A 26,999-nucleotide genomic window follows, 5' to 3' on the forward strand; every position below is an offset into this window, starting at 1 on the left:
TCCTATAACCTTTGGATTGAAAACATCAAACTTCTAGAGAGAGAGAGAGAGAGAGGAGGGATGCCGCCGGGGGGGGGGGGGGGGGGTGGTGTTACAAAGACTCAGATACGGAGTATTATACGGAGTATTCATTACAGTGAAACAAAAATGTGCAATCCTAGTAAGGTACAGAAAAAAGTCACAAAAGGTAAGAACCACAAAATCCAAACCAGAACAACAGCCCAAGAGTGTACCCGTAGAAAAGATATCCTACAAAGGGATGAGAGTTGAGCCAGGAAGCAACATTCTGGAGATACAACAAGGTACAAGATCCAAATAGACACAATAGTATTAAAGGAATGTGCAAATTAATACAAAAATCATGCACAGAAAATTTACCAAAATCAGCCTGCAATATGATAATTTATAAGATGGCAACTGCAACATAAAGGGCAGAATCCCCCTTCAGGGTTAGCCAGATTGAAATGGTATTGGTCCTAGGTCAATCAAGGAATAAGCGGGTCATGCATTAGTAGTTTCATCTGCCTCTGTTCCTGTATGCCAAATTGATGAAAGAAATATAATCAGTGGAAGAATAGCATGAATAATAGATCCACTGCCAGTCTTATAACTCTTATAAGAAACAGCAAAGGAAATTCCCAGGTTACATTACTCATACTCAGCTAGAATGAAATACCAATCCATGACCACCGTAGAAGCAAACTGGAAAAAAATTACCTTGCTAAGACTAACAAATACTAACAAACATGGGTGTAACAAAAAGGCATCACCAAAAAAAAAAACTTTTTCAGAGGCCTGGCAAGAGTAACACGAAAATGGATGCACATGGCCAAGAGTGAAACTAGATAGACTCTCCAATGAGAATGCCGATTTGTGGCAGCAAAAGGCATAATGGCAATCCTCAACAAAGCATAATTAAGAGTGTATGATGAGTATCAGTAGCATAAACTTCAATCATATAACAATATCTGGCATTTACTCATGTAGCATAGGTTATTAATCCATAACCACCAACATCATCCAATATATACAATCCCCGTATTCATGTTGCCCGAAGCCACAGATAACACTCTCAAACTTGTAATCACCCCACATCCTCTTCATACTTGAGAAAAAGAAAAAAAAGGCTTGGATACAGTCTTGGTCTTTATAGTATAGTCCATGATCGATTTTAGTACACATGTAGTTTAAAGTGATCGCATTTATTCCCTTAGATAACATGTCTAAACTAAAAAACTGATACGTCATCATTTCATTAGACATATTAGGGACTAAAAATGATTACTTCAACTTCATTCGAAATTGTTAGGACTAAAATCGATCACTTTAAGTTTTATAGGCTAAAAAGTGATAATCTTTTAAGTTTTTTAAGTACTAAAAATCACTAATGAACTAAAGAATAAGAACTACATTGTATTTTGACACCCAAAAAAAACAAGTACATAAACATAATGACTAACCTTGTCCTTCTTCTCCTTCTCCTTCTCCTTCATACTCTTCTTGTTCCTCTTCTTCTTCTTCTTCTCCTTCTCCTTCTTCTTCATCATCATAGGCACTATTATTAACACCATATCTGGCATTCAAATACTCCACCGCCGCAGGCGTCAACACAAGCTTATCCGCATTCAAAATGTCGAACAAATTCAAAGTCCTCGGCGTCAACATCTTCAGCGTCCCGATATTCCGGCTTGAAAGCCTCACATTATCCGATACCTCCTCTTCTCCCATCAAAAACAGCGACTTCTCCTTCGGATCAAGCCCCCACCTCTTCATCGCCGCAATAAACTCCTTCGTCTTCGGCTTCTCCTCGAACTTGTTCATGAAATCCTCCACCACAATCGTGTTGATTAAAGCGCTTGCGATCGCGGTCGATATCGCTAACCTCTTCTCCTTCCTGTTGATTTTGATGGTCCAGTCTCTGGGCTTGGGCCCAAATACCACGCCTCCGCCGGGCCTGAGCGGGGTCCGGGTCGAACCGCGGCGGGCCCGGCCCGTCTTTTTTTGAGGGTAGGGCTTTTTGCCGCCGCCTCGGACTTCGGCGCGGGTGAGGGTGGAGGCGGTGCCGCGGCGCTTGTTCTGGAGGTCGGTGATGATGCCTCGGTGAACGACGGCGCGGGCGGTGTCGGGTGGGGCGGACTTGAGTTCGAGTTGGCTCTCGCCGATTTTGTCGCCGGTGAAGGAGAGGACTGGGATGGTGGCGAGCTCAGAGGTGACCGAGAGTGGTTTGGTTTGGGTTTTGAGGGAATTGGGTCTGAAGGTTAAGGAAGAAGAAGAAGAAGACAGTTTTGGAAGGAAGATAGAGGAGGAGAAGAATGAGAGAGATGAGGGTGCCGTTGTGGTTGTGAAGGTTGCCATTTCTTTATCTGTCTGAGTTTTGACAGAGAGAGAGAGAGAGAGAGAGAGTGGGGGAGTGAGGACAGTGGGAGTTGAGTTAGGACCGACTGTTATCCACTCGTGACTTCTCTATCCTGCTTTGGGTTTAAGAAGCTTCTCCCTGGAAATGATAAATCAAAATAAAAATGGAATTGATAAAATATATATATAGAAAATTACATTTTTAAACTCTATATATATATATATATATATATATATATATGAAAATTTACATTTTTAAATTAAATAGTATGTTTTCAAAGCAATAAATTATATTTTCAATTTATATTAAAATTCTAAACCTAATTTCATTATCTTAAATAAATTAAAATTAAATTAAACTTGTTACTTTTGAAATCATAAAATTTAATTACTCCTTAACTTATAAAGTTTAAATTTTTTTAAAAATAATTTTAGTATTTTTTTTTGAGAAACTAATAATGATTATTGTGAGGGCCCGAGGACTAAGGATGGAAAGCACTGTTGTAGTCTTCAATTGTTTCTCGAGAAGGAGTATCCACAGCTCGAGAAGTGAGGTAATCCGAGGATAGAATGGGAAGTGACGGAGTGTTATTGGGGGATATAATGGATGCAAGTGGGTGCCTCAGGGGTTGAATGAGATCTTTGTGGGAAGTTTCTTGTAAAAGTCTCACCTGTTTCTCTGCATTAAAGGGTTGGCAACAGCTTTATTAGCTGCATTAATGAGGAAGTGACCTGAACAGTGGATCCACAGCTCAGTAGTTCCTAGCACCACCTTCATCAGAGGTCTCATGGGACAAGTGTTCTAAGAAGATTTGGGAAAATTAAAGATGGAGGGCTAGGATGCAAGATGCCATGGAGTATGTAAAGGAAAAAGATTCTCAAACAAAGGGGATCTAGCAAGAATTAAGAAATGAGAATGATAGCTAGAACAGTAACTGAGAGAGAGAGAGAGAGAGAGAGAGAGAGAGAGAGAGAAAGAGAGAGAGAGAGAAAGAGAGAGAGAGAGAGTGAACAGTATTTGTAGCAACCAAGAACATTGTCCTCAGGCAAACTTGTAAAGATCCATTCATATATTTAAATCTTAGGCTTCTAGTCTTTCTTTCCCTATCTTTGTTCTTGGGCGAAACCCAAACTTATTTATCCCACTCTCTATACAAATATCTATTGATTTGGACCGGGTTTAGGAACTCCAATCTCACTATTCTAAGTGGGCTTGGGCCGCTAGATTTCGGGTTCTTACAATTGACATCATTTGTGGGAAGTTTGAAGCTTTGTCTGATAGGTCATGGCCAACCTGAAGCAAAATAGGGAAGAATTTATTGCCTCACAAAGGGAGAACCCATTTGTTAATTTGGAACGGAGGAGAGGCAGACACCATACACTGAGAGTTGTGGTAAAGTCATACCATACGGAGTGCACTGAGCGGAGTCACTCAAGGTCGAGGAGCCAGGTCTCACACGACCATGAGACACAAAAGTTGCAACGGGAGATAGATCATCTATGTAGGAAATTACGGCGAAGGGAGCGTAACAAAAGGAGTCCATCACCCCCATCAAGTGATGGATCAAGGGGAAGTAGGGACCGCTCGTATCGCCACGGGTCAAGAACTCCATCCAGCGAGTCATTCTCAGCCTCCTATCGTTAGGATAAGCTGGAAAAGAACAAGTATAAGCGCGGAAAAAGGTCATCTCATCAGAGCATGGAGAATGACACAATGAGCAGGGCACTTCTACAAATTTCTAAGTGACCCTTTGTTAGGAGAATTAACAAGGCCAAGCTCAGCGGTTTTCACAGCCAACTTTCACCGTTTACAACTGGAGGACTGACTCTGTGGAGCATGTGAGCCACTTCACTCAAAAGATGGCAGTTCATTCTAGTAATGAGGCCCTTATGTGCAAGGTTTTTCCTTCTAGTCTTGGGATAGTAGCCATGTGTTGGTTTGATGCCTTAGAGGAGTGGTCAATAAGGTCCTTTGAAGAGCTGACAAGAGCATTTGGTGCTAGATTTATAACTAACTCCCTCAATTAAAAATTAAAAACACAAAACAACTAGCGTAGAATTGTTTTATGTATAATAAATTTTTAATTGTGTGAGGCAACCCTTTGTGGCATTGGGTTTTTGTAAAAAATTGTATGAACACATGTCATACTACAACAACTATTTATTTTCACAAATGTTTAATAGTTTTGTACATAAAACAATACATTCAAAATTTCAAAGGATTTCGTATTTTAACCACCTCACACGCGCGAAAGTCATACCACTACTTTGTTTAGAGGGTTCACCACACCTCCCTACACTACAAAAAAGGGGGATTATAGCCGCGTTTCAAAAACGCGGCTATAGACCCCGAAAACGTGGCTATAGGATATAGCCACATTTTCTGTAGCCACGTTTACAAACCCGGCCTATGCTGCGCAGCAACAGCCCTTGCGGGTCTGTAGCCACATTTTTATAACCGCAGCTAAAGGTTAGACCTAAAGTCGCGTTTTTAACCACAGCTATAGGCATCGGGTCTATAGAAACGCGGCTATAGTTTGAGACCTATAGCTGCGTTTTTTAATAACGCAGCTATAGACCCACTTTGAGCTGCGTTTATAACCGCGGCTATAGGTTTTATTAAAAAAAAAAAAATTCTGGGCTTTTTTTTTCCCCAAAAAATTCAAAATTCAAACAAAAAAAATTCAAAATTAATCACAAACCCAGAAAATTGAAAATCAAACACAAACCCAAAAAATTCAAAATCAAACACAACATACCCACAATACAAACACACCCAGAAAATTCAAAATCAAACACAATATCCTCATAATACAAACATAACATGCTCCAAAATATAATTACACAAATCCATGAATCTCCTCTCATTCAACAAAACCAACCCAAATCTAACACTAAATCCATTCAAGGAACACAAAAGCATAAGCCCAAAAACAGAAAAGAACAAGCTCAAGAACACAAACCTATTTAAACATAAGCACAATATCAGCAACACAATAGCACAAATTCAAGCACATATCCAAAAAATTCAAAATCAAATAATTCCACCAATGTAAAACCCATACATATAAGCACATAAATATTACTCCCAATGCTCAAAAAGCATAGATAAAAAATAAGCTCTAGCAAAAGTATAATACCCATAAGAAGATTAAATTTTTTTTACCTCAAATAGTAGATATGAGTGAACCTTAGCTTTACCAATGAAGATTTCCGGTCATCCTTGCCGAAAAATGAAAAGAACCCGTTGTGTTGTGTTGAGAGAAAAAGAAAAGAATGGTTGTGTTGGAGAAAACGAAAAGAAAAGAAGAACACCGGGCACAGAGAGAAAAGATGAGATATTTTTGAATTGAGTGGTAGGGAGCAAATGGGGTAGGTGGGGGGGTTAGGTCATCACTTTTTTTATTTTTAAAAGGTAGACCTATAGCCGCATTTTTAAAAACGCGGCTACAAGTCCTACTTTGTTAAAAAATATAATATTTTATTCAACTACATATCTCAGCGTATCCCTTTTTTGTTTTTTGTGTTACCTATAGCCGCGTTTTAGAAAACGTGGCTATAGGTCCTCCCTTAAAAAAATATATTTTAGCTCGCTCAAATCTCATGCAAAATCATTTTTAAAAAACTAAACCGGACGGTTCAACTGGGAAAACCGGTGCAGTCCGGTCCAGTTAAATGTCTCAAAAATAGAAAAACCAAAATTTTTTAAAAAAACGGTTTGATTCTCGGTTCGGTTTTTAAAACCATGGCAAAATGTGCATTTCCCCTGTTACCTATAGCCCTACGTTTAAAAAAGTATATTCGTCATTCTATTTTGTGTTATGTCTATAGCCGCGTTTCTAGGAAACGCGGCTATAGCCCCACCTTTGTATATTTATTGGGCTGTACATGCCATCGTTTTAAAAGTAATATTTGGTTGGACCTATGGCCGCGTTTTCAGCGGCTATAGGCCCTAAAAACGCAGCTAAAGGCACTTACAAATGCGGCTATAAACCTAACCTATAGCTGCTATTTTTAAAATGGGGCTATAGGTTATGTCTAAAGCCGCGTTTTTTATAACATGCGGCTGTAGGTTAGGAAACGCGGCTATAGCCTCTCCTTTATAAAAAAAATATTTATTCGGCTGTACATGCCATCCTTTCAAAAAGTATTATTTGGCTGGACCTATAGCCGCATTTTTGAAAACGCGGCTATAGGACCTTTAAAAAACGCAGCTAAAGGCACTTACAAACGCAGCTATAGACCTGACCTATAGCCACGTTTTTTAGTACGAGGCTATAGGTTATGTCTAAAGCTGCATTTTATAAAAAACGCGGCTAGAGGTTAGGTCTATAGCCGCATTTCCTAAAAACGTAGCTATAGGTAAGGTATAGCCGCGTTTTGTTTAAACGTGGCTAAAAAACGCGGCTATAGGCCGCGTTTTTTGTAATGCTACTTCCATTATTATCATTGTGAGACTACCATTTATAATATGATTAGTGTAACTCCTTGTTCTTCCATCCAATGTGAGATTTTAAACTCAATAAGAAGCTAACTAAAAATTTTCTATCATGAAAGGTTCTTTATCCTTCCATCACTAACAGCGTCTTCAAAAAGATTATCCTATTTTATTCCCTACCGTGAACAACCTCATATGCATCTATCTCATATTTGATAACAATACAATTTTAGCGATTGCAACCGCATTCAAGGACACATTCAATTTTAGTGATTGATCTATTTGCTTCTTACATTTTGGTTGTCTACATAAAGGGCGGCAAGGGATCACTTTTACAAGTGATAGAATATGTATCAACGTGTAGTCAGTAGTGTTGTAGAGAATGACACATAAAGAAACATCTCTCCCTCTTTCTCATCAATTTCATCAAAGCATTTATGTTGTGGATATTATGCGTTTTTTTGTGTAAAAACCAAGGAAATCAATACCGTACCGGAAGCTGTACCGATTTAGCCACCGGTACGATATATTTCGGATACCGGTCAATACCGGTGTACCGTTTCTGGTTTACCGCTATTTTATATATATATATATATATATACACACACACACACACACACCAAAATCTCTAGAACCATGTTTATAAACATATAATATTCTATTTATATTATAGTAAATATAAAAGTTTATTATAAAACATTATCTCAATTCAGAACAAATTATTTATAGTTTTAGACTTTAGTATCAAATAAAAGAAAAAAAAAACACAATATAAAAAATAGAAAGCTTAGTTATTCATTACATACTAAGAAAATAAATAATACTAAGAAGTTAATATAAATAAGTTACCATTATGTCTTTACAAAAATTCAAAAATTACAAAACTAAAAAAAAAAAAAAAAAAAAAAACTTATTTCTGTACCGGCCGGTACGCCCGGCATCGGCCGATATTGCCCGAAATTGGCCGGTATGGCCGGTACGCGGCCGGTACGGCCGGTATTTTTTCCGGTATAATATAGAAGTGTACCGGTACCGGTGCACTGGCCGGTACGGTATGTACCGGCCGGTACCGGTACGGTATCGGCCACACTGGTAAAAACACCATCATTCAAGTCTAAATTAGTGAGAGATTTTTTTTTTATATACTTTTGATCTGTAGGGTGTGATCTACATAGTGTCTCAACATTAAAGCCTCAATCATTACATGCGTTCAACCTCTATTTTAGCATGTTATGTATGCTTCATTTAATTTGATCTAGTTTGGTCGACTCCACATCCAATTCAATCCTCCTATTTGGGGTGTAAACAAAGCAATGTTAATCTTATTTTTTAAATGTAAGTAATCTTAATTATATGTAATTCAAAAAGTATAAGCCTAATTATTTTATCATTATTCTAGGATTTGGTCTATTAAATAATGTTAGGTTTATTCTAATTCAAAGATTTTAATGGTAAAAATGTAGCTATTAAGGACTTTTCGTTTTAGATATAGGACTATAAGGCCAAATCACACTTTAATTGTTTGTATACTCTTTATTATTATAACTATTGATAGGGTACTGATTTTGCCTATCTCCAAGTCGTCCATAAAGGTCGTCCGTAACCCGTCTGGAATTGTAAACACCCTTTGGACCCTACCTGCAACTACCTCGTCCAAGGAAGAAGAGCTCTGGACGAGATAAGCACCACCAGAGAATGGGCGCTCGTCCAGAGCGCGGACAACCTCGTCTTGAAGGAGTTTGTCTGTCAGACGAGACAGCCCCTGCGCAAGTGCCAAAGTATACTCAACTAAGGAGTTCCAAGACGAGAGTATCACACTTAGGAAAATCTCTGAATATAATGTGATAATTCCTTATCCCACGCATAACTGTCAAGTATCCGTTGTGAAATAGAAGCAATAACTCCTAAACGGTTGTAGGAGTTACATTTGACCCTTGCGCCTCCTTGAATCCAGGGGGGTTTCCAATTTCGATAACCGCCTATGAAGGCACTATATAAAGACTGATTTAGACAAGGCAAAGGTATGTGAATTTGACTCCAAAAAAGTTGGAACTCCAAAAATATAGAGAGAAAAACTAACTTTGCCATCGGAGGGTTTTTGGCCGGCAGCCCCGGTCACCTTTGATTCGCTTTTCTTTTTCTTCAGGCCGCAGAGAGAGCAAGTGGTCCTTTCAAGTCCGAAGCATCCAGCCTACTGATCTTCTTTGCATCATCAGTTGGCGCCGTCTGTGGGAACAGTTCTTTTCGTTCGGTTATTTGTTCTGTTTTCAGCGATTAGCCTTTCCTAGACAAAAGGCTGAATGGTTCGAACAAGATCAAGGGCAACAAGCCCAGGCCACCAGAAGAGTAGGGATGCTTCTAGCAACCCCCTTCGCGATCGCAGGTCAGTGCCTGTCGTACAACCACCCTCCATTCAACATATACAATCCATGGCCGCCGCTATGGCGGAACTAACACGTCAAAACCAGGAGTTGAATAGGGAGATCAACCTCAGGAGGCAGCGCCAAGATGGGCACACGGATAGACGGGCACCGAGTCAGGAAGGTGGAGGAGAAAATGTCGAGTCCGAAGATCAAACAAGGGGTACCGCTTCAAGAAGGGTGCCGCACTTGGAAAAAGAGATGGACTAGATGAGAAAAGTCATGGATGAAATGAGGGAAAACATGAGGCGAGCGAACCCAGTGGATGATATGGTTCACCGAACGGACTCCCCCTTCACGGCTTCCATCAGCAGTCACCCCCTACCTCCAAAGTTCAAAATGCCTTCTCTGGACTCGTATGATGGAAATCGCGACCCTTGCGATCATATTGCAACTTTCAAGACGACCATGCACCTACAAGGAGTCCCGAACGAGATTATGTGCAGAGCTTTTCCCACCACACTTAAGGGACCGGCATGAGTGTGGTTCGGTAAGATACCCCCAAACTCGGTGGGATCCTTTGAAGAGTTGAGTAAGTTGTTTGTCAAAAATTTCATTGGAGGACAGCGTCACAAGTGTTCCTCCTCCAGCTTACTGACCATAGAGCAAGGGGAAAATGAGAGTTTGCGATCCTTCATCACCCGTTTTAATAGGGAGGCCCTGACGGTGGACGAGATGGATGACAAGTTATTACTGGCCGCTTTCCACAATGGGGTTAATTCTGACTTGGTCATTCATAAGCTCTACGAGCAGGAACCGCAGACCATGGCCGATCTCGTCCATTCAGCCCAGAATTTTATGAACACTGAGGACGCTATCATAGCCAAGAAGAGAAAAAGAGCAGAACGTTCAGAAGCGGGTCACCATCGTTATTTGGATCAAGGACCTCGTCCAAAGAAAGCTCGGGTAGACGAGAGGAAAGATAAGGATGGTAAGAAGACCAGTTCCTCCACGAGGAATCAGCAATACACGCCCCTGACTATGCCACTAGAGCAGGTTCTTATGCAGATCAAGGATGATCCATCCTTGAAGTGGCCGGACAAAATGAAGGGAGACCCCAACAAGCGTAATAGGAGCAAGTATTGCCGTTTTCACAGGGACCATGGGCATGATACGGACGAGTGCTTTGACTTGAAGCAGCAGATAGAAAATCTCATTAGACAGGAAAAATTAAGGAACTTCCTTGGACGAGACCAGAGAGATGAGAAAATGAAGGCCAAGGTGGAAGAATCATCACGCCCCCCACTAGGAGAGATAAGGGTAATTGTAGGAGGAAACTCGACGGCGCAGTCGTCCAAGTCAAGGAAGACATACCTGAAGGTGGTGCAGAACATCCAACTGTCTGGACGACCTTCTAGGACGAGGGAGGTAGACCAACAGGCTGTTACGTTCACGGACGAGGGGGCAGGACGACTTCACCACCCACACGATGACGCGATAGTCATCACCCTACTCATCTCTGACTACACGACCAGGAGGGTATTGATAGACAATGGCAGCTCTGCAGACATTCTCTACTACCCCGCATTCCAACAAATGAGGCTAGGACGAGATCAACTTCGACCAGTGAACTCGCCGTTGGTAGGATTCGGAGGAATAAAGGTGCAACCTGTGGGCACCATCACGTTGCCAGTGGTCGTTGGAACGTATCCGCAGCAGATAACCAAGGAGGTAAATTTCCTCGTTGTTGATTGTGCATCATCATATAATGCAATTATTGGAAGGCCAACTTTGAATAGCTGGAAAGCGGTAACCTCTACCTACCACCTGTCCATCAAATTCCCAACCGAGCAAGGAGTAGGCCAGGTACAAGGAGACCAGCTGGCCGCCAGAGAATGCTACTTAGCTATGCTGGCCATGGACAAGCACATGCAGGCGATGAGTATAGACGGAAGAAAGGTCATGGCTGAGCCCACTGAAGCATTAGAGGACGTCCCTTTGGACGATAACCAGCCCGAGAAGTCTACTAGAGTTGGGGCGAGCATGGAAGAAGGGGCAAAGCACGCTTTGATTTGGTTTCTGAAGAAAAACCTCGATGTCTTTGCATGGAGTCATGAGGACATGTCTGGCATTGATCCGAGCGTCATTACCTATAGCCTGAACGTGTGTCCCTATTCGAAACCAGTGCGTCAGAAGAAAAGAGTTTTCGCTCCCGAGCGAGACAATGCCATTAAGGAAGAGGTGCAGAAGTTGGTCGCCGCAAAGTTCATCCGAGAAGTTCATTACCCGGATTGGTTGGCGAATGTGGTCATGGTCAAGAAAGCTAATGGTAAGTGGCGAATGTGCGTGGACTTCACTGATCTAAACAAAGCTTGCCCCAAGGATAGTTACCCATTGCCACGCATTGACCAGTTAGTGGACTCAACGACAGGTCACAGGATACTTAGCTTTATGGACGCTTTCTCGGGTTATAACCAGATATAGATGGATGAAGCGGATCAGGAGAAGACTTCATTCATCACGAGCCAAGGGTTGTACTGCTACAAGGTAATGCCCTTCGGTTTGAAGAATGCGGGGGCGACCTACCAAAGACTGGTTAACCATATGTTCCGTCCTCAAATCGGGCGAAATGTGGAGGTTTATGTGGACGACATGCTGGTGAAGAGCCAGGACGAGGATAAACATCTGGACGACCTACATGAGACTTTTGATACGTTGCGATGGTACAACATGAAATTGAATCCGAGCAAGTGTGCTTTCGGGGTTTCATCGGGGAAATTCTTGGGGTTTATGGTGTCGCACAGGGGAATTGAGGCGAATTCGGATAAAATCCAGGCAATACTGAACATGGAGCCACCGAAAAATATCAAGGAAGTCCAGGCTCTTACTAGATGAGTCGCCGCCCTCAACAGGTTTGTATCGAAAGCTACTGACAAATATTTGCCATTCTTTAAAGTCCTTAGGAAGGCTTTTGAATGGACGGACGAGTGCCAACAGGCCTTTCAAGACTTGAAGACGTATCTCATGACGGTGCCACTGTTGAGTCCGTCTGTACCTGGGGAAGAGTTGTACTTGTACTTGGCAGTGTCCCCACACGCAGTGAGCTCGGCGTTAGTCAGAGAAGAGGGGAGAATCCAGAAACCGGTCTATTACGCAAGCCACGCGATGAGAGGGGCAGAAGGAAGATACCCGATGATGGAGAAACTAGCCTTCGCATTAATCACGGCTTCCAAGAAGCTGAGACATTATTTTCAGGCACACGTCATCAACGTCCTAACAGACCATCCCATAAAAAAGGCGATGAGCAAGTTGGAAGCTGCTGGACGGCTAGTATAGTGGGCCGTTGAGCTCAACGAATTTGATGTCAGATACCTCCCAAGGAGTACGATAAAGGCGCAGGCGTTGGTAGATTTCATCGCAGAATTCACCCCCAGCCAGGATGACCTGAACAAGGACGAAGGAAATGAAATGTGGGTGGTTAATGTAGACGGATCGTCCACAATGTATGCAGGAGGGATTGGAATTGTATTAAAGTCCCCTGAGGGTGACAGGCTAGAGTACGCGGCCCGTCTGCAGTATCAAACTACCAACAACGAGGCTGAGTACGAGGCTCTACTCAAGGGATTGGAATTAGCCAAGTCCTTGGGGGCAGAGTCGTTAACAATCAGAGGAGACTCTCAACTGGTCATTAACCAAGTGAATGGGATGTGTGATGTTAAGGAAGATTGAATGAAGAAATATCTCAACAAAGTGAAACGCCTTGCACGAAAATTTTCAGCCATAAGTTTTATTCAACTTCCCAGGGAGGAGAATGCGGAAGCAGATGCCTTGGCGAAAGCCGCATCGGCAGGGGTCGTGGACGAGTTCGACATCCAATATATGCCGAGCATAGACATCCCTGACATACAGCAGATAGGAGGAGGAGAGAATTGGATGAGTCCGATAGTGATTTAGCTCAAAGATGGAAGGCTTCCAGAAGACAAGGATGAAGCGAGAAAGTTAAGGGTCAGGTCGGCCAAGTATGTCCTCATAAATGAAGTGTTGTACAAGCGAGGTTTTTCCCAACCTTACTTAAGGTGCTTGGCTCCTGACGAGTCAAACTATGTTTTAAGGGAAGTTCACGAAGGATTGTGTGGAAATCATTCAGAAGTAAGGTCGCTAGTCCATAAAATCGTCCGTGCCGGCTACTATTGGCCTACAATGCAGGCAGATGCTAAAGCTTATGTCAAGGTATGTGACCAATGCCAGCGCTATAGCAATGTGCTCTAGACGTCGTCGAGTACTACCCCACGATGACGGCCTCTATGGCCCTTCGCACACGGTGGGGATCGGATATCCTAGGCCCTTTTCCCCTACGGGAATCCGACAAGATGAAGTTTTTGGTGGTAGGAATAGATTACTTTACCAAGTGGGTAGAAGCCGAGCCTCTTGCGCAATCACTCAGCAGAATGTGAAAAATTTTGTATGGAAGAATATCCTATGTAGGTTCGGAGTACCCAGGGTATTAGTATCTGATAATGGACGTCAATTTGACAACGCACCCTTCAGGGACTTTTGCAATCATTTTGGGATCAAGAATCACTATTCTTCGCCCTCCCATCCACGTGTGCAAATGGACAAGCGAAGTAGCAAACCGATCCCCCGCTGAAAATCATCAAGACTCGGCTCGAGGGGGCAAAAGGGATATGGCCGGACGAGCTACCGGGTGTTCTTTCGGGCCCTATAGGACGACTGCACGAACTCCGACAGGAGAGACCCCTTTTAAACTAGCCTATGGGAGTAAAGCTGTCATACCAGCGGAGGTCCATATGGCAAGTCACCGAATGAGGGAGTACCAGGAGAAAGACAACGGGAAACAACTTCGCCTTGACCTCGATCTTATTGACGAGGTAAGAATGGAGGCGGAGCAAAGAACGGTAAGGTACAAAAATCTCATGGCCAGATAGCATGATGCCATGGTAAAACCCAGACGGTTCGGTGTGGGGGACCTTGTCCTCAAAAGGGTCTCCTTGGTGACCAGGAACCCAGCTCATGGAAAACTAGGACCCATGGGAAGGACCCTACAGGGTAATCAACTGCAAGAGGCAGGGGTCCTACTACCTGGAAGCCCTGGACGGGTGGAAGTTAGAGCATCCCTGGAACGTGGAACACCTGAGAAGGTACTATCAGTGATGAGCAGGGGCGAGGGAAGTCAGTGGCAAAATTACAGCTATGATTTGCGTGTTTGCTTATATTTACTTTTGCTTTTACTACTATTATGGTGTGTTATGAATAAAAGTGCACTAGTTCTTAAATTTTTGCACTACTTACGTTGGCCTTATGAAAGACGAGGCTATGTACTTAAGTATCTTAATAAGGCACTAGCTTATAAGCATGTGCCGCGTTTGTGAACAATGTTCATGTAATAATATGGTTTGAATTTCTTATGTATTTGAATTCCAGTTTCCACAATAATACCCACGGACGAGGCAAAAGCCTTAGACAAGAAAAATCTTCGGACGAAGGCAAACTCGTCCAAGATTTCCTTTAAATGAGGATAAAGCAAAGAGAAAAATGCTAAGGCATGCTCGTCCAAGCTTTCCTTAAAAAAAAGGGGGGATAAAGCAAAGAGAAAAATGCTAAGGCATGCTCGTCCAAGCTTTCCTTAAAAAAAAAAAATGGGATAAAGTAAAGAGAAAAATGCTAAGGCATGCTCGTCTAAGCTTTCCTTTAAAAAAAAAAAAAAAAAAAAAAAAGCCAGGGCCCACTTGTCTAAGAAAGAAAGTAGGCATTAATGCATGGTATTCCAACGACGAGCATATAGCCAAGACGCATGGCATCCCAATGACGAGAATATGGTCAAGACGATTGTGAACTCGCGAAAGTACGAGTAATAATCACCTAAAGGGCAGTCAAAATGATCATCATCGTCCTAAGCGAGTCGTCCACAAGGGAATCGTGTAAACGATCACCCAACACTTGGGAACATTGCTTAAAAGGCAATTGAATAAAAAATAAAAATGCGTAAACTCGTCCATGGAACAACAATAACGATAATCGAAAATAAACATTCATTAGACATTAAAGGGTGGACGACCATCGTCCAAAAACCCTTAAGAAATAAGCCTTGAAAGGCAATTGTTTATAAACTCATCAAAAGTACTCCAGACGAGATAAGTGTACTCTTATACATTTTAAAAAAGAAGAGAGAAAGAAGAGAAGAAAACACTTGAACAAAGAAATAAAATCTTCAAATAACAAAAATATCAGGCATCAGGGTCGTCTTGAGCAGGCTTGGTCGAGGCATCGTCTTCAACATTGACGTCTTCAGAGCTGGTCTGAAGAAAAAAACTAGCAGCACCTCCAAGTTGAAGGACGATAGGGCTGAAATCAACTTCTGGAAACTTTTCTTTCGCCTCCATGTGAAAGTCTTCAAATCTCGCCGCATAGTTGGCGTCCAAAAGGTCAGTTAATTGCTTCGAAGCCTTGAATTCCTCCACAGCTTCGTCCTTAGCCCTCACAAGGGAGTTGCTTAGCTCGTCGATCTTCTTCTGAAAGTGGTCAAGACGAGAGTCTTTTTCCACTATGTCAGCCTTTAGCTCCTCGACAAGGTTCAGCAAACTCTTGGCCTCGTCCTTAGCCTCAGCAGCCGTCTCAGCCCAGCCCTTGCAATCGTCTTTGACCTCCTGGATCCTCCTTTCCAACAGCAGCCTCATCCTGTCCAGCTCAGTACCTTGCCTGGACGCAGCTATAAACTTGGACATAGCCTGCACAAGCAAATAAGAATTTTCGTATTAAGCAAAGTAAGCAAGCATAAAAAAAAAAAAAAAAAACTAGCGACGAGAACAAATTCATATTAATTACCTTGAAAAGATCGTGGACACCTGAGTGTTCAAAATCTTTCAGGGACATGTTATAGCATGCAGCCACGTCCTCGTCAGACACTGCTTGTTGAAACCTCTCCCAAGCCAAGCCCTTGCTCTCAAGAAGGTTAGGCACAACGTCAACGGGGGGCTGGGACGAGGCAGAAACGCTGGTTTTGGACGGAGGGGGAACAGGCTCGGACGACTCCATGTCAAAGATCTGGACGGACGGTGATTGAGGAGGAGGAACAGGGACAGCGGGAGAGACGACCCCGGGCTTGGACAACTTCCTGTGCTTGGCTCTCTGGCTGGGGAGGTTTTCAAGATTGATGGCCTTTGACAGGCTTCTCTTGTCGCCAGCAGCAGGACGAGCCCTAGCCTCAGTGTCTTGCTTACCACGCTCGTCCGCGACCCCCTTGCCTTTGTTTTCCTTCATGGTAGCCATCCCTAAAATAAACAATAATAATGATAAATACAGGTGAATAAGTCAACAAATGTGTCTAAGACGATGTAAAAGAAAAAAAAAAAAGAGGAAATGCAAGACGAGAACTCACGTCGACGAACTGTAATCTCGTGGGCTAAGGCTTCTGGAGAGGGCTCTGGGCCAAGTCCCCAAGTTGCAAGACGCTGGAGGGTGACCAAGGAATGGAAGTCCCTCTCTGGGTGAAAACGAGCCTTCTGAACGCGTCCCAAATAGAACTTGTTCAACGATGGCCTTCTAACACCTGCAATAAAGACGAGAAGTTTAACATAGAAGGATATGTAATAAAGGCAATGTTACGGTAGTGGTAAGCATACCTTCAGGACGAAGGTTCCCTATGTCTCCTGTATAGGGGGGAAACGAATCCCTGCTCAACTCAATAGGGCGTCCTGCCCAAAAACCGGAGACAAAGAAGAACTCCGTCTTCCAACTCCTATCTGAAGTAACCAAAGATTTTATAATCCTACAATCTTTTCTCCTGGCCGTAAACTGATAGAAGCCACGAGATTGACTAATTTCAGAGGGTTTATAGCAAAAAAGGTGATGATGCAAAGAAGATCAGTAGGCTGGATGCTTCGGACTTGAAAGGACCACTTGCTCTCTCTGCGGCCTGAAGAAAAAGAAAAGCGAATCAAAGGTGACCGGAGCTACCGGCCAAAAACCCTCCGATGGCAAAGTTAGTTTTTCTCTCTATATTTTTGGAGTTCCAACTTTTTTGGAGTCAAATTCACATACCTTTGCCTTGTCTGAATCAGTCTTTATATAGTGCCTTCATAGGCGGTTATCGAAATTGGAAACCCCCCTGGATTCAAGGAGGCGCAAGGGTCAAATGTAACTCCTACAACCGTTTAGGAGTTATTGCTTCTATTTCACAACGGATACTTGACAGTTATGCGTGGGATAAAGAATTATCACATTATATTCGGAGATTTTCCTAAGTGTGATACTCTCGTCCTGGAACTCCTTAGTTGAGTATACTTTGGCACTTGCGCAGGGGCTGTCTCGTCTGACAGACAAACTCCTTCAAGACGAGGTTGTCCGCGCTCTGGACGAGCGCCCATTCTCTGGTGGTGCTTATCTCGTCCAGAGCTCTTCTTGCTTGGACGAGGTAGTTGCAGATAGGGTCCAAAGGGTGTTTACAATTCCAGACGGGTTACGGACGACCTTTATGGACGACTTGGAGATAGGCAAAATCAGTACCCTATCAAAAGGAATTCGTCCACGGTAAGAGGACAATCCCCTTCAAAAACCTCTCTTCACAAAACTTGCATAGAAAAAACTAGTCTCCATGCATTAGGATTTAGCTTACACAAACCTAAACCTAACCTAGTAAGCAACTCCCTAGCAAAAGCGTTGAGAGGCAGCCTAAGACCTCCTAGAAGATAGGCTTCATAAACCCCAATGCCAAAGTGAGGTTGGCAACACCACTCATCACGGACGGCTAATCTAGGATTTAGCTCGTCTGGAATTTGGTACCAGCTCCTAAGGGACGCTAATTTCCTCTCGTTTGTCTTGGCCGGAACCCCTACAACACAGCTGTAAACAGTCTCAACCTCGTTCTTCTGAGTGGACGAGGGCGCACTAGAGGGGCCAGCCTTAGACCCAGATGTCATTCTCGTCCTAAGTTCCTCCTGGAAAACTTCTAAGGGAACCCCAGGAACCCCAGAAATATACTCGTCTGTGGTATTACCACCGCTACTATTGCTATCACTACTAGAACCACTATAGCTAGTTGTGTTGCGATATTCGTCTATCTCCCTATTAACACTATTGCTAGACGAAGAAAAAACCTCGGACATTGTGGAAATGTAAGGGAAGCCTAAAAACGAGCGTAGAGAAAATACCTTGCTCTAGACGAAGGAAACTAGGGACGCTGGAATACTCCTAGACGAGGCGACGGACGAGAGATGTCAAACAAGGAAATTTGAAAAATGGAGAGGGTATGGGAGGAAATCCACTATTTATAGACGTTGAAAAGTGAAACCCTAAACGAAATATTCAATCAGGGAGAACCACGTGGCAACTTCCTCAAAAACTCAAATCGACATGACGGTTAACCAAATAAGTGATGACATGTGGCACAATTTGGGGGCCGTTGGAGCCCCACCCTCTACCTTGAGGCACGTGGGATGATATGTTGAAGCGTGTCCAAAAACCGAAGAGCTTTGGACGACCCTTAAACAGGGGGCAACTGATAGGGTACTGATTTTGCCTATCTCCAAGTCGTCCATAAAGGTCGTCCGTAACCCGTCTGGAATTGTAAACACCCTTTGGACCCTACCTACAACTACCTCGTCCAAGGAAGAAGAGCTCTGGACGAGATAAGCACCACCAGAGAATGGGCGCTCGTCCAGAGCGCGGATAACCTCGTCTTGAAGGAGTTTGTTTGTCAGACGAGACAGCCCCTGCGCAAGTGCCAAAGTATACTCAACTAAGGAGTTCCAAGACGAGAGTATCACACTTAGGAAAATCTCCGAATATAATGTGATAATTCCTTATCCCACGCATAACTGTCAAGTATCCGTTGTGAAATAGAAGCAATAACTCCTAAACGGTTGTAGGAGTTACATTTGACCCTTGCGCCTCCTTGAATCCAGGGGGGTTTCCAATTTCGATAACCGCCTATGAAGGCACTATATAAAGACTGATTTAGACAAGGCAAAGGTATGTGAATTTGACTCCAAAAAAGTTGGAACTCCAAAAATATAAAGAGAAAAACTAACTTTGCCATCGGAGGGTTTTTGGCCGGCAGCCCCGGTCACCTTTGATTCGCTTTTCTTTTTCTTCAGGCCGCAGAGAGAGCAATTGGTCCTTTCAAGTCCGAAGCATCCAGTCTACTGATCTTCTTTGCATCATCAATTATAATTATTATTATTGTTGTTTTTTTTTTTTTTTAAATGGGAATTGTTGTTGTATTCATATATATTAAGATTGAGACAATGAGACCTCAAATATATGTGAGAGAGAGAGAGAGAGACCATGAAGAAATTAATAAAAGTATAAAACTCGTCCCCTTGCCACCCTCAAAGATTTATTAATGGATTAAACCCATTGATATAGAACTCAAAGATTAGAAGTATGGCAATAATATTATAGTATCTAATTTGATTACTTGATTTTATTATTGATTATTTTTATAATTAAATCATTAGAATTATAATTATCATAGGTAATGAACTTGTTTGCGTTTAAAGGGATTGGAATGCGGAATGGTTTATAGGTGGAGTGGAATCTGTTTGAAGGGAAATGTTAAGAGCAATGACTTATTCAAGCTAAGCACCTTATAAGAAGAAGAAGAACGAGGAATTAGGAAGGGAGCCTAAAAGAGAATTTGAGAAAAAAATATGCATCAACTTTCATAATGACCTTTGTTAACTACTACTTTTAACTAACCATTTCTAACAAACTTTTCTTAGTCTTGTCTTGTAGGAGCTCTTGAACTTATAAATTCACATGCTTTATTTTCTGCACACGTATAATGTATGGATGTGTTGGGCTTGATGCAGTTTGAGCTCATTACATAATAAATACTAAAAAAATATAATATGTCGCTTTCTTCTTATTTTAGTGACATAAAGAAAGATCAATCAATCGTTGCTCATTTCGCAGTTGACAATTGTCCTTTTTATTACACATTTGTTTCGATCGACAAGAGGGGATAGGCTTGGGGCAATGGCCGATACTACGTTGTTTTTGGCATCTTTTTTGATACTTTTGGTGATCATTTCCGCCTTTAACCCACAGGTACTGACCAACTAATTAACTAACTAACTACCACTTCTCATCTGATATGTATATGTTGTAGAAATTTCTTCATATGACAGTGACACCAACTTCTCTTCTTATTATTATCTCTGTTTGTAATTGTTAATTTTATTGTCATATCAACCTTAAATTCAGCTTGATGTTATACCCTTTTTGATTGAGTGATTTTATTTAAACGAACAATGATCCAAGTTAGTTTACTAAACAAAACAAAACAATTTACTCTCTGGGAAGTTCCTCTTTATTTATTCTATGGGTGTATTGTTGTAAACAATATTAATCTGCTTTTGGGATGTGAAGTGTAGACAGTATTTTTATACTAAAATCTTTTAATAATATTTTTGTAAGTGCACAATCGCGCCTGGACCCAAAAACACACGTGGGCTTAGGCCCAATGAGCATTAAACAATGAAATTTGTAGAGTGTGAGCTCACAATCTAGTTTAGTGATATTCGAAGCTTGATGAACATGCTAGAATGTTACAGTATTTGCAGACAACGGACGAATAAGGCAAAAGAACCTCCTCGGACGTAAGTCGATGACGATTTATGTATTATTTCTCTTTCTTCTTTCAAAGGTTACAGTTCTCAGTATTAGTCTCACCCCCCTTTTTCTTTACTCTCCTCCTTCCTTAAACACTTCTTCTTCTTCCCTCCTTATCCACGTGTAACGCAAATCACCCCATTAGACACCTGTCCCATCCACCACCCTCTGGAAGTCTTCAAATGATAGCAAGAAGGCTGACTTCTACTATTCAGGGGTCATTTCCCCATTAATGCGGCCAGGGAGGTAGGTGCAGGGTCTTTAATGTGGAGGTAGCAGCCTTTTTCTAAGATATTTGTTTCACTCCGTGGTGTCTTAAGGGTATTTAGATCCCCTCTTAACCAACAGTTCGTCCAGAACACTGTCTTGATCTTTTTGGCGAACCCCAGGGTCTTCGCGGGTCTTTCCGAGGAGAGATTCGTCCTCGGACGAATTCTCAGACTCTCAACCTATGGGCCGACCTGCAGCTCTAGAGGCTTTTAGTGTAAAACGAACTAGCACCCATCATTAAAGCCCAAGGCCCAAATGCTTACTTAGGTCCTTTTATTCCCCACAATTTTGTATACAACTTTCTATATATTGTTTCATCATAATGATAAGACTCTATTCCAGTTCTACCGTTTATAGTTTTTCAGCCTGATTTTGACAAAAACTCGTTAACAAATAGACTAGTATAAGTTTTCTGATTTTTATTTTTATTAAGATGTGATAGATTTGAACTATGGCATCCAACAAGTATAAGATTTTAGTATAAAAATATTGTCATTTTTAATAAGTATCAACAAGGGAAATAAAGGATTGGGATTTTCAGTTTGCCAAATTTTTTTATTTGAAAGGTAAGTGTACCACATGGTTCACAAGAGTAGTAGTGTATGATGTTAACTCTAAGCTCATATATAGAGTTGGACAATGGGAACATTATGCTTTCAAGTGATTTATTGTTTTTCTTTATGTTCAAGTTTTGAAATCACTGTGTGAACATCCTAGTGCTGTTGATAGTAAGTAATGAGAGTTTTATTACCAAATTAATGAAAAAAATTTTAACTTCCAATATTCTTGGAATGGATATTCGGAGCTTCCCTTGGGACTTGGGAGCTCTTCAAAATAAAATAGCTGCTAAATTACCATTTTATTTGTAAAAGTATGGTTTAAATAACATTTATTTTACCTATTTCACTGTGAATTTTAGACATAAGTACTGCTTCAGCACCTTGCTTTGGGTGGAAGTCAAAATGATTTAAGTTTTGGCTTTCACATGGCCATCGCAGGAGTCAATCATTAAACAGGTAAACAATGACCCTAATGCTGGATGGGAAGCTGCCATGAATGCTCGATTATCTAATTATACTGTGAGTCTACAAATGGCAGAAACATTTTAGGATTACCTTTTTTCCCTTTTACTTGCTTGACACATCAAGTGATGGTTTTGTTATATGCTTTTTATAAGCAAGTCCTTCTGATGATGCACAGGTTGGGCAATTGAAGCACCTTTTTGGAGTCAAACCAACACTTCGAAAGGATTTGATGAGTGTCCCTCTAATAACTCATCCAAAATCATTTAAGTTGCCAAGGGTTTTTGATGCAAGAACTGCTCAGCCACAGTGTAGCACAATTGTAAGAATTCTAGGTTGGTTAGTTGCTTGGCTTATATTTTGTCATCAAAAGATACTTTCAGAATTCCTGATGGTAAGCTTTTTTATGTGTCAAATGCTGGCCCAATTTCACTACTGGAGACCAGGTAATTCTATATCTATACCTCGCATTATCTTCTTAAAGAGAAGAATTCTAAAAATTCTTAAAACTTCTTGGTTTTGATGATTCAGGGTCACTGTGGTTCTTGTTGGGCGTTTGGTGCTGTGGAATCACTATCAGATCGTTTTTGCATCCATTTTGGCATGGTAACCGAATTGTCATATAGGAAAAGGATTGAATTATCTTGCCCAGTATAAATGCATATCCCAATATTTTCTTTATTGGGTGTCATTTTGTTCCCTATATGGTTTATAGCAGAACATATCTTTGTCTGTAAATGATCTCGTAGCATGTTGTGGCTTTATGTGTGGTGGTTGTGATGGGGGGAATTCAATTTATGCATGGCAATACTTGGTCCACCATGGTGTTGTCACTGAAGAGGTAACAAGTTTTTTCTTTTGCTTGTTACTATGATTGTGTAGGATCTCTCTCTCTCTCTCTCTCTCTCTCTCTCTCTCTCTCTCTTAATTTTGCCGGATCAATTTTCTCTGTTACATTGGTATTGTGTGCGTGTGTGTGTGACCCATACTTCGATGATACTGGCTGTTCCCACCCTGGTTGTAAGCTTGCATATCCTACTCCCAAGTGCGTTGAGAAGTGTGTAAATGAGAACCAGCTTCGGAAGGAGTCTAAGCACTATGCTGTTAGTGCATATAGAATCAGTTCTGATCCATACAGTGTTATGGCAGAAATTTATAAGAATGGACCAGTTGAGGTCTCCACTGTTTATGAGGTAAACGAAAGTTTCTTGGCTTCTTGCTTTATGGTTTCATAATTGAATTTGCTGAACTTCTTTCGACATAAGTCTTAATTGTTAGTTCTTTTTCTTCTTCTTTTTAATATGATAATAAGAGAAATTTATCTTTAGTTTTGTTGATAAGTATAACAAGAGAATTTTATTAGACAAACAATATGCTAGTGTATCAAGACATAGTTACAAAAGAGTCATATCAAAGCCTATGGAGTTTAAGAGAAAACAATGGCCCAGTTGCCAGAACTACTCTAGTATTACCAATTCATATGGGGCCTGGATTTCTATCTCATTCCATATATGGTTTATGCCAGCTGACCATGCCACTTTCAAGTGCACCATAGCGAACTCCTATACATAATATTTTTATCCTAAGCATACTTCACATTCCAATCACCCACACCTCTGGAATATGGGCTCTTTCTCACAACACTGACTAAAACAAAGTTTGAGAAAGTACATTCAAAGATCACCTGATCTCTACCATATCTCCCCTGCAGATGCATTGCATGTTATGTCCGCCTAATCTGTCTGGCCGTATTGGATATTACTAGTTTGATGGGTCTGTTGGGTTCATCTGGTAGTGCCACCAGAATCTGGATTGTCCCCATCTTAAATGCAGGATGAGTGTAGCATTGTGGAGTGTTAGTAAAGAAAGCAAGCATAGCTGGAGCTCGAGCATTGTAATATTTGTAAATGCATTTATTACAACCCCTTTAATGCACCATGAAGCTAGCTTGTTCAAACAGTTGAGTGAATGTTCCACAATCCCCTTCTAGCACTATTGCCCCCGACAAACATGAAAAGACATAATGCATATAATTATATATATCCTAGAGTTAACACCTATACTGCTACTCACAGCAGAAACGAATTTGAATTTCAACCAGGCTTGTAAACTAACATGAGTTAAGATAATATATCAATCACACACACATGCACAACATAAGAATTTTTATTTTTTATTTTCAATGTGGAAACCCAAACCCAAATTAATAAATAAAAACCACAGGACCTAGTCCACACAAAGAGATGCACTACAAATTCCAACTCAAATCCCATGAGTCCCCCAATTGTTTCATCAGCTATCCACGTCCTCCCTGAATATCCAGACCCTCTGTAAATCTTCACACAACACAAGCTAAACCTGAGCTCTGTCTACAAAATGTTACAGATGAAAGATTGAAACTACCAATACCAATCATTCACGGATCAGAGGTTGAAACTTTCTCTAGAAACTGCACAATATAAAACCCATAATGTTATCGAACTCACATAGTCACATTAAAGTGTTTAGGATGTGGGTTTGGACCTCTCAAAGGCTTTCTTGCTCAAAGAATTATGAAGAATACAAATAACTAGCAAGAACACAAAGAATTCTCACAAAACATAGACATCGAATCTAAAGATAACTCTAAAAGAAATAGATTGCTCACAAAGGAATTATAGGCTTTTGAAGAACTGATTACTCTTTCATTTTTGTGCAAAAGGGTCCTTAGATAGAAGCAAAAACCTGTGGCACAAGCACCAAGAAAAAACAAGGATTTGTCATTCTAATAGACCAGTTTTGCAAAATGAGCCTTCTCGATCAGTCAATTGAAGAAGCCATTCAATTGACTGAGTTTTTAAAGACAGTGAAGCCCGTAAGTTGGCTAATATGAACTACAAGGAAGATTGTAGGAAAGACTAGAATGAGTTTTCTATCATAAGAAGGTTGTCAGAATTCATTTGAACAACCAAGGTGAAAACTCAATTTCAATTGTTTTGCAAAATGTAAAGGTTAGGGCTTTCAATAACTTGTTTTATGAAAAATGTAGAAACAAAAATAAAGAATAAACCCTAAGGTGTGGTTTTTAGTAACTATTTACTTACCATTTGAAGTAGCTTTGAGTGACACCTTAAACTAATAATTAAAAAGGATTTCAAACCATTGCCACTTTGTAGAGGATGCCACCTCAGTTGTCAATTGAACTTGAAAGAAAAAATTTAAATTCTTTCCCACCTTTTCTTCTATCTATTCTTCTGAGCATTGATGATGGCCTTGGTGCAGGCATGAGCTATAACATGTCACCATACACTTACCTTTTTAAGGTTAGCTCCTTTTGTCTTATTTCGTGAGCTCCCCTTAAACTAAAATCGAAGAAGGATTTCAAAACCTGGGAGCTCATGCATTTCATTATCTGTTTGGACTGTCTCGAACATAATGATTTAAGGTTGATTTGATCTATCCACAACCCCTGTTCTTTGAACCTTTTGCATTTTATTACCAATCGAGAAAACATATTTGGTTTTTTTTTGAGTTAAGTAATATACTTATTTGATCATTATAGTTCATTCAACAAAATGAGCATCAAAATATCTAGTCATAGCCTTTATTCTTTCAGCTTTCTACATTTTTACAACCACTTGATGGAAATGTCCCTTTTTTTTTTTTTTTTTGAGTGGTTAGAGATGAACTTATCTGATCATTATAGGTTCTGTTAACCATTTTACAGGATTTTGCTCACTACAAATCTGGAGTTTACAAACACGTTGCTGGTGATGTAATGGGAGTCATGCTGTAAAGCTAATTGGGTGGGGAACAAGTGATTCTGGGGAGGACTATTGGGTATATTGATATTTCCTAGTTATCACCTTCAAATTTTATAGTTACAAGATTTGGGAAGATCATATGCTGTTTTTCTCTGCTGCAGCTTCTTGTGAATCAGTGGAATAGAGGCTGGGGTAATGTATGTTTCCACCAAATTGTTCTCCACTTTGAAATTGTGCCTTCTCAAATTCTCACTTAGTTATTGATTTTGATGGCAGGATGGTTACTTCATGATCAGAAGAGGGATAAACGAGTGTGGTATCGAAGACAATGTGGTTGTAGGTTTGCCTTCAACCAAAAATCTTGTAAGAGAGATTGCAATTGTGGATGCTGTTGCAGATATGTCAGTTTGACAGTAAATTATTCATCCCATGAGAACTTTTATTCATGAAAGTCGTGAGCTGGAAGTGGTAAAATATGGATAACCATGCCATCCAGGCATCAAATGTTACCAACTGAATGCTAGTTGTGTGTGAGTACCAATGAGACATTGATTTTGTACAAATAATCTTGTTGAGACTGGAGCATTGGATCTATATGTATAGAAGAATAAGGTCCTATCGATCCAATCATGATATTTGCAAAAGGAAGGAATCGTTGTGTCCTGGGGTGGGATTACTGATGCGTTTCAACGCTGGGACACCATTATTCAAGTTCAACATTCGAGATATTATGGGCTTGTTTGGATCACCATGATTTTGAGTGATATCACTCAATTTTCATACTGAGTTTTCAAAACGTATGGGTCCCACCAAAAAAATCTTGTTTGGCTTGATTTTTGGGTGATGTTTCCATCACTCAAAACTCAAAAATTTGAGTGATGGATGATGAAATCTGAAAACCGAATTTTGGTGTTTTCAGTTTCTGAAATATGAGTTATGGTAAAAAAATGTGAGTTATGTGACCAAACAAGAATTTTGGAGTTTTTGAGATAAAGTGAGGTTTGGATTATGAGTTATGGGTTTTGAGTTTGAGTTTATGAGTATTGAGATATGAAAACTTAGTTATGGCCAAACCAAACGAGCCCCATATATCTTGCTAGCAGTATAAGTGTATGACATTAGCAATTGCATCAGTTTGTGCAAAATTTCTTGTCTATTTTAACATAAAGAACCCACTTTT

General features: G+C 40.9%; 1 protein-coding gene and 1 pseudogene across 1 annotated transcript; one reads left to right on the forward strand and one right to left on the reverse strand.

The window, feature by feature from the left end:
- Nucleotides 1–104: 104 nt before the first annotated feature.
- LOC142608374 (large ribosomal subunit protein uL4c) lies at nt 105–2,508 on the reverse strand. Its single transcript, XM_075780138.1, has 2 exons — nt 1,461–2,508; nt 105–533 (listed from the first exon to the last, which is right to left on the reverse strand). The coding sequence occupies exons 1-2, from the start codon at nt 2,353–2,355 to the stop codon at nt 502–504; spliced, it is 927 nt and encodes a 308-aa protein (XP_075636253.1). The 5' UTR covers nt 2,356–2,508; the 3' UTR covers nt 105–501.
- Nucleotides 2,509–22,491: 19,983 nt separating this feature from the next.
- On the forward strand, nt 22,492–26,538 carry LOC142606183 (cathepsin B-like protease 3; annotated as a pseudogene).
- The last annotated feature ends 461 nt before the right edge of the window (nt 26,539–26,999 follow it).

The sequence above is a fragment of the Castanea sativa genome, chromosome 8, assembly GCF_040712315.1.
Source record: "Castanea sativa cultivar Marrone di Chiusa Pesio chromosome 8, ASM4071231v1".
Lineage (NCBI taxonomy): Eukaryota > Viridiplantae > Streptophyta > Magnoliopsida > Fagales > Fagaceae > Castanea > Castanea sativa.

Coding starts and splice junctions, on each gene's coding strand:
- LOC142608374 (XM_075780138.1), bottom strand. CDS start 2,355: ATGGCAACCTTCACAACCACAACGGCACCCTCATCTCTCTCATTCTTC. Junction 534..1,460: donor AGAAGGAGAAGAAGGACAAG/GTTAGTCATTAT, acceptor TTTGGCATACAG/GAACAGAGGCAGATGAAACT.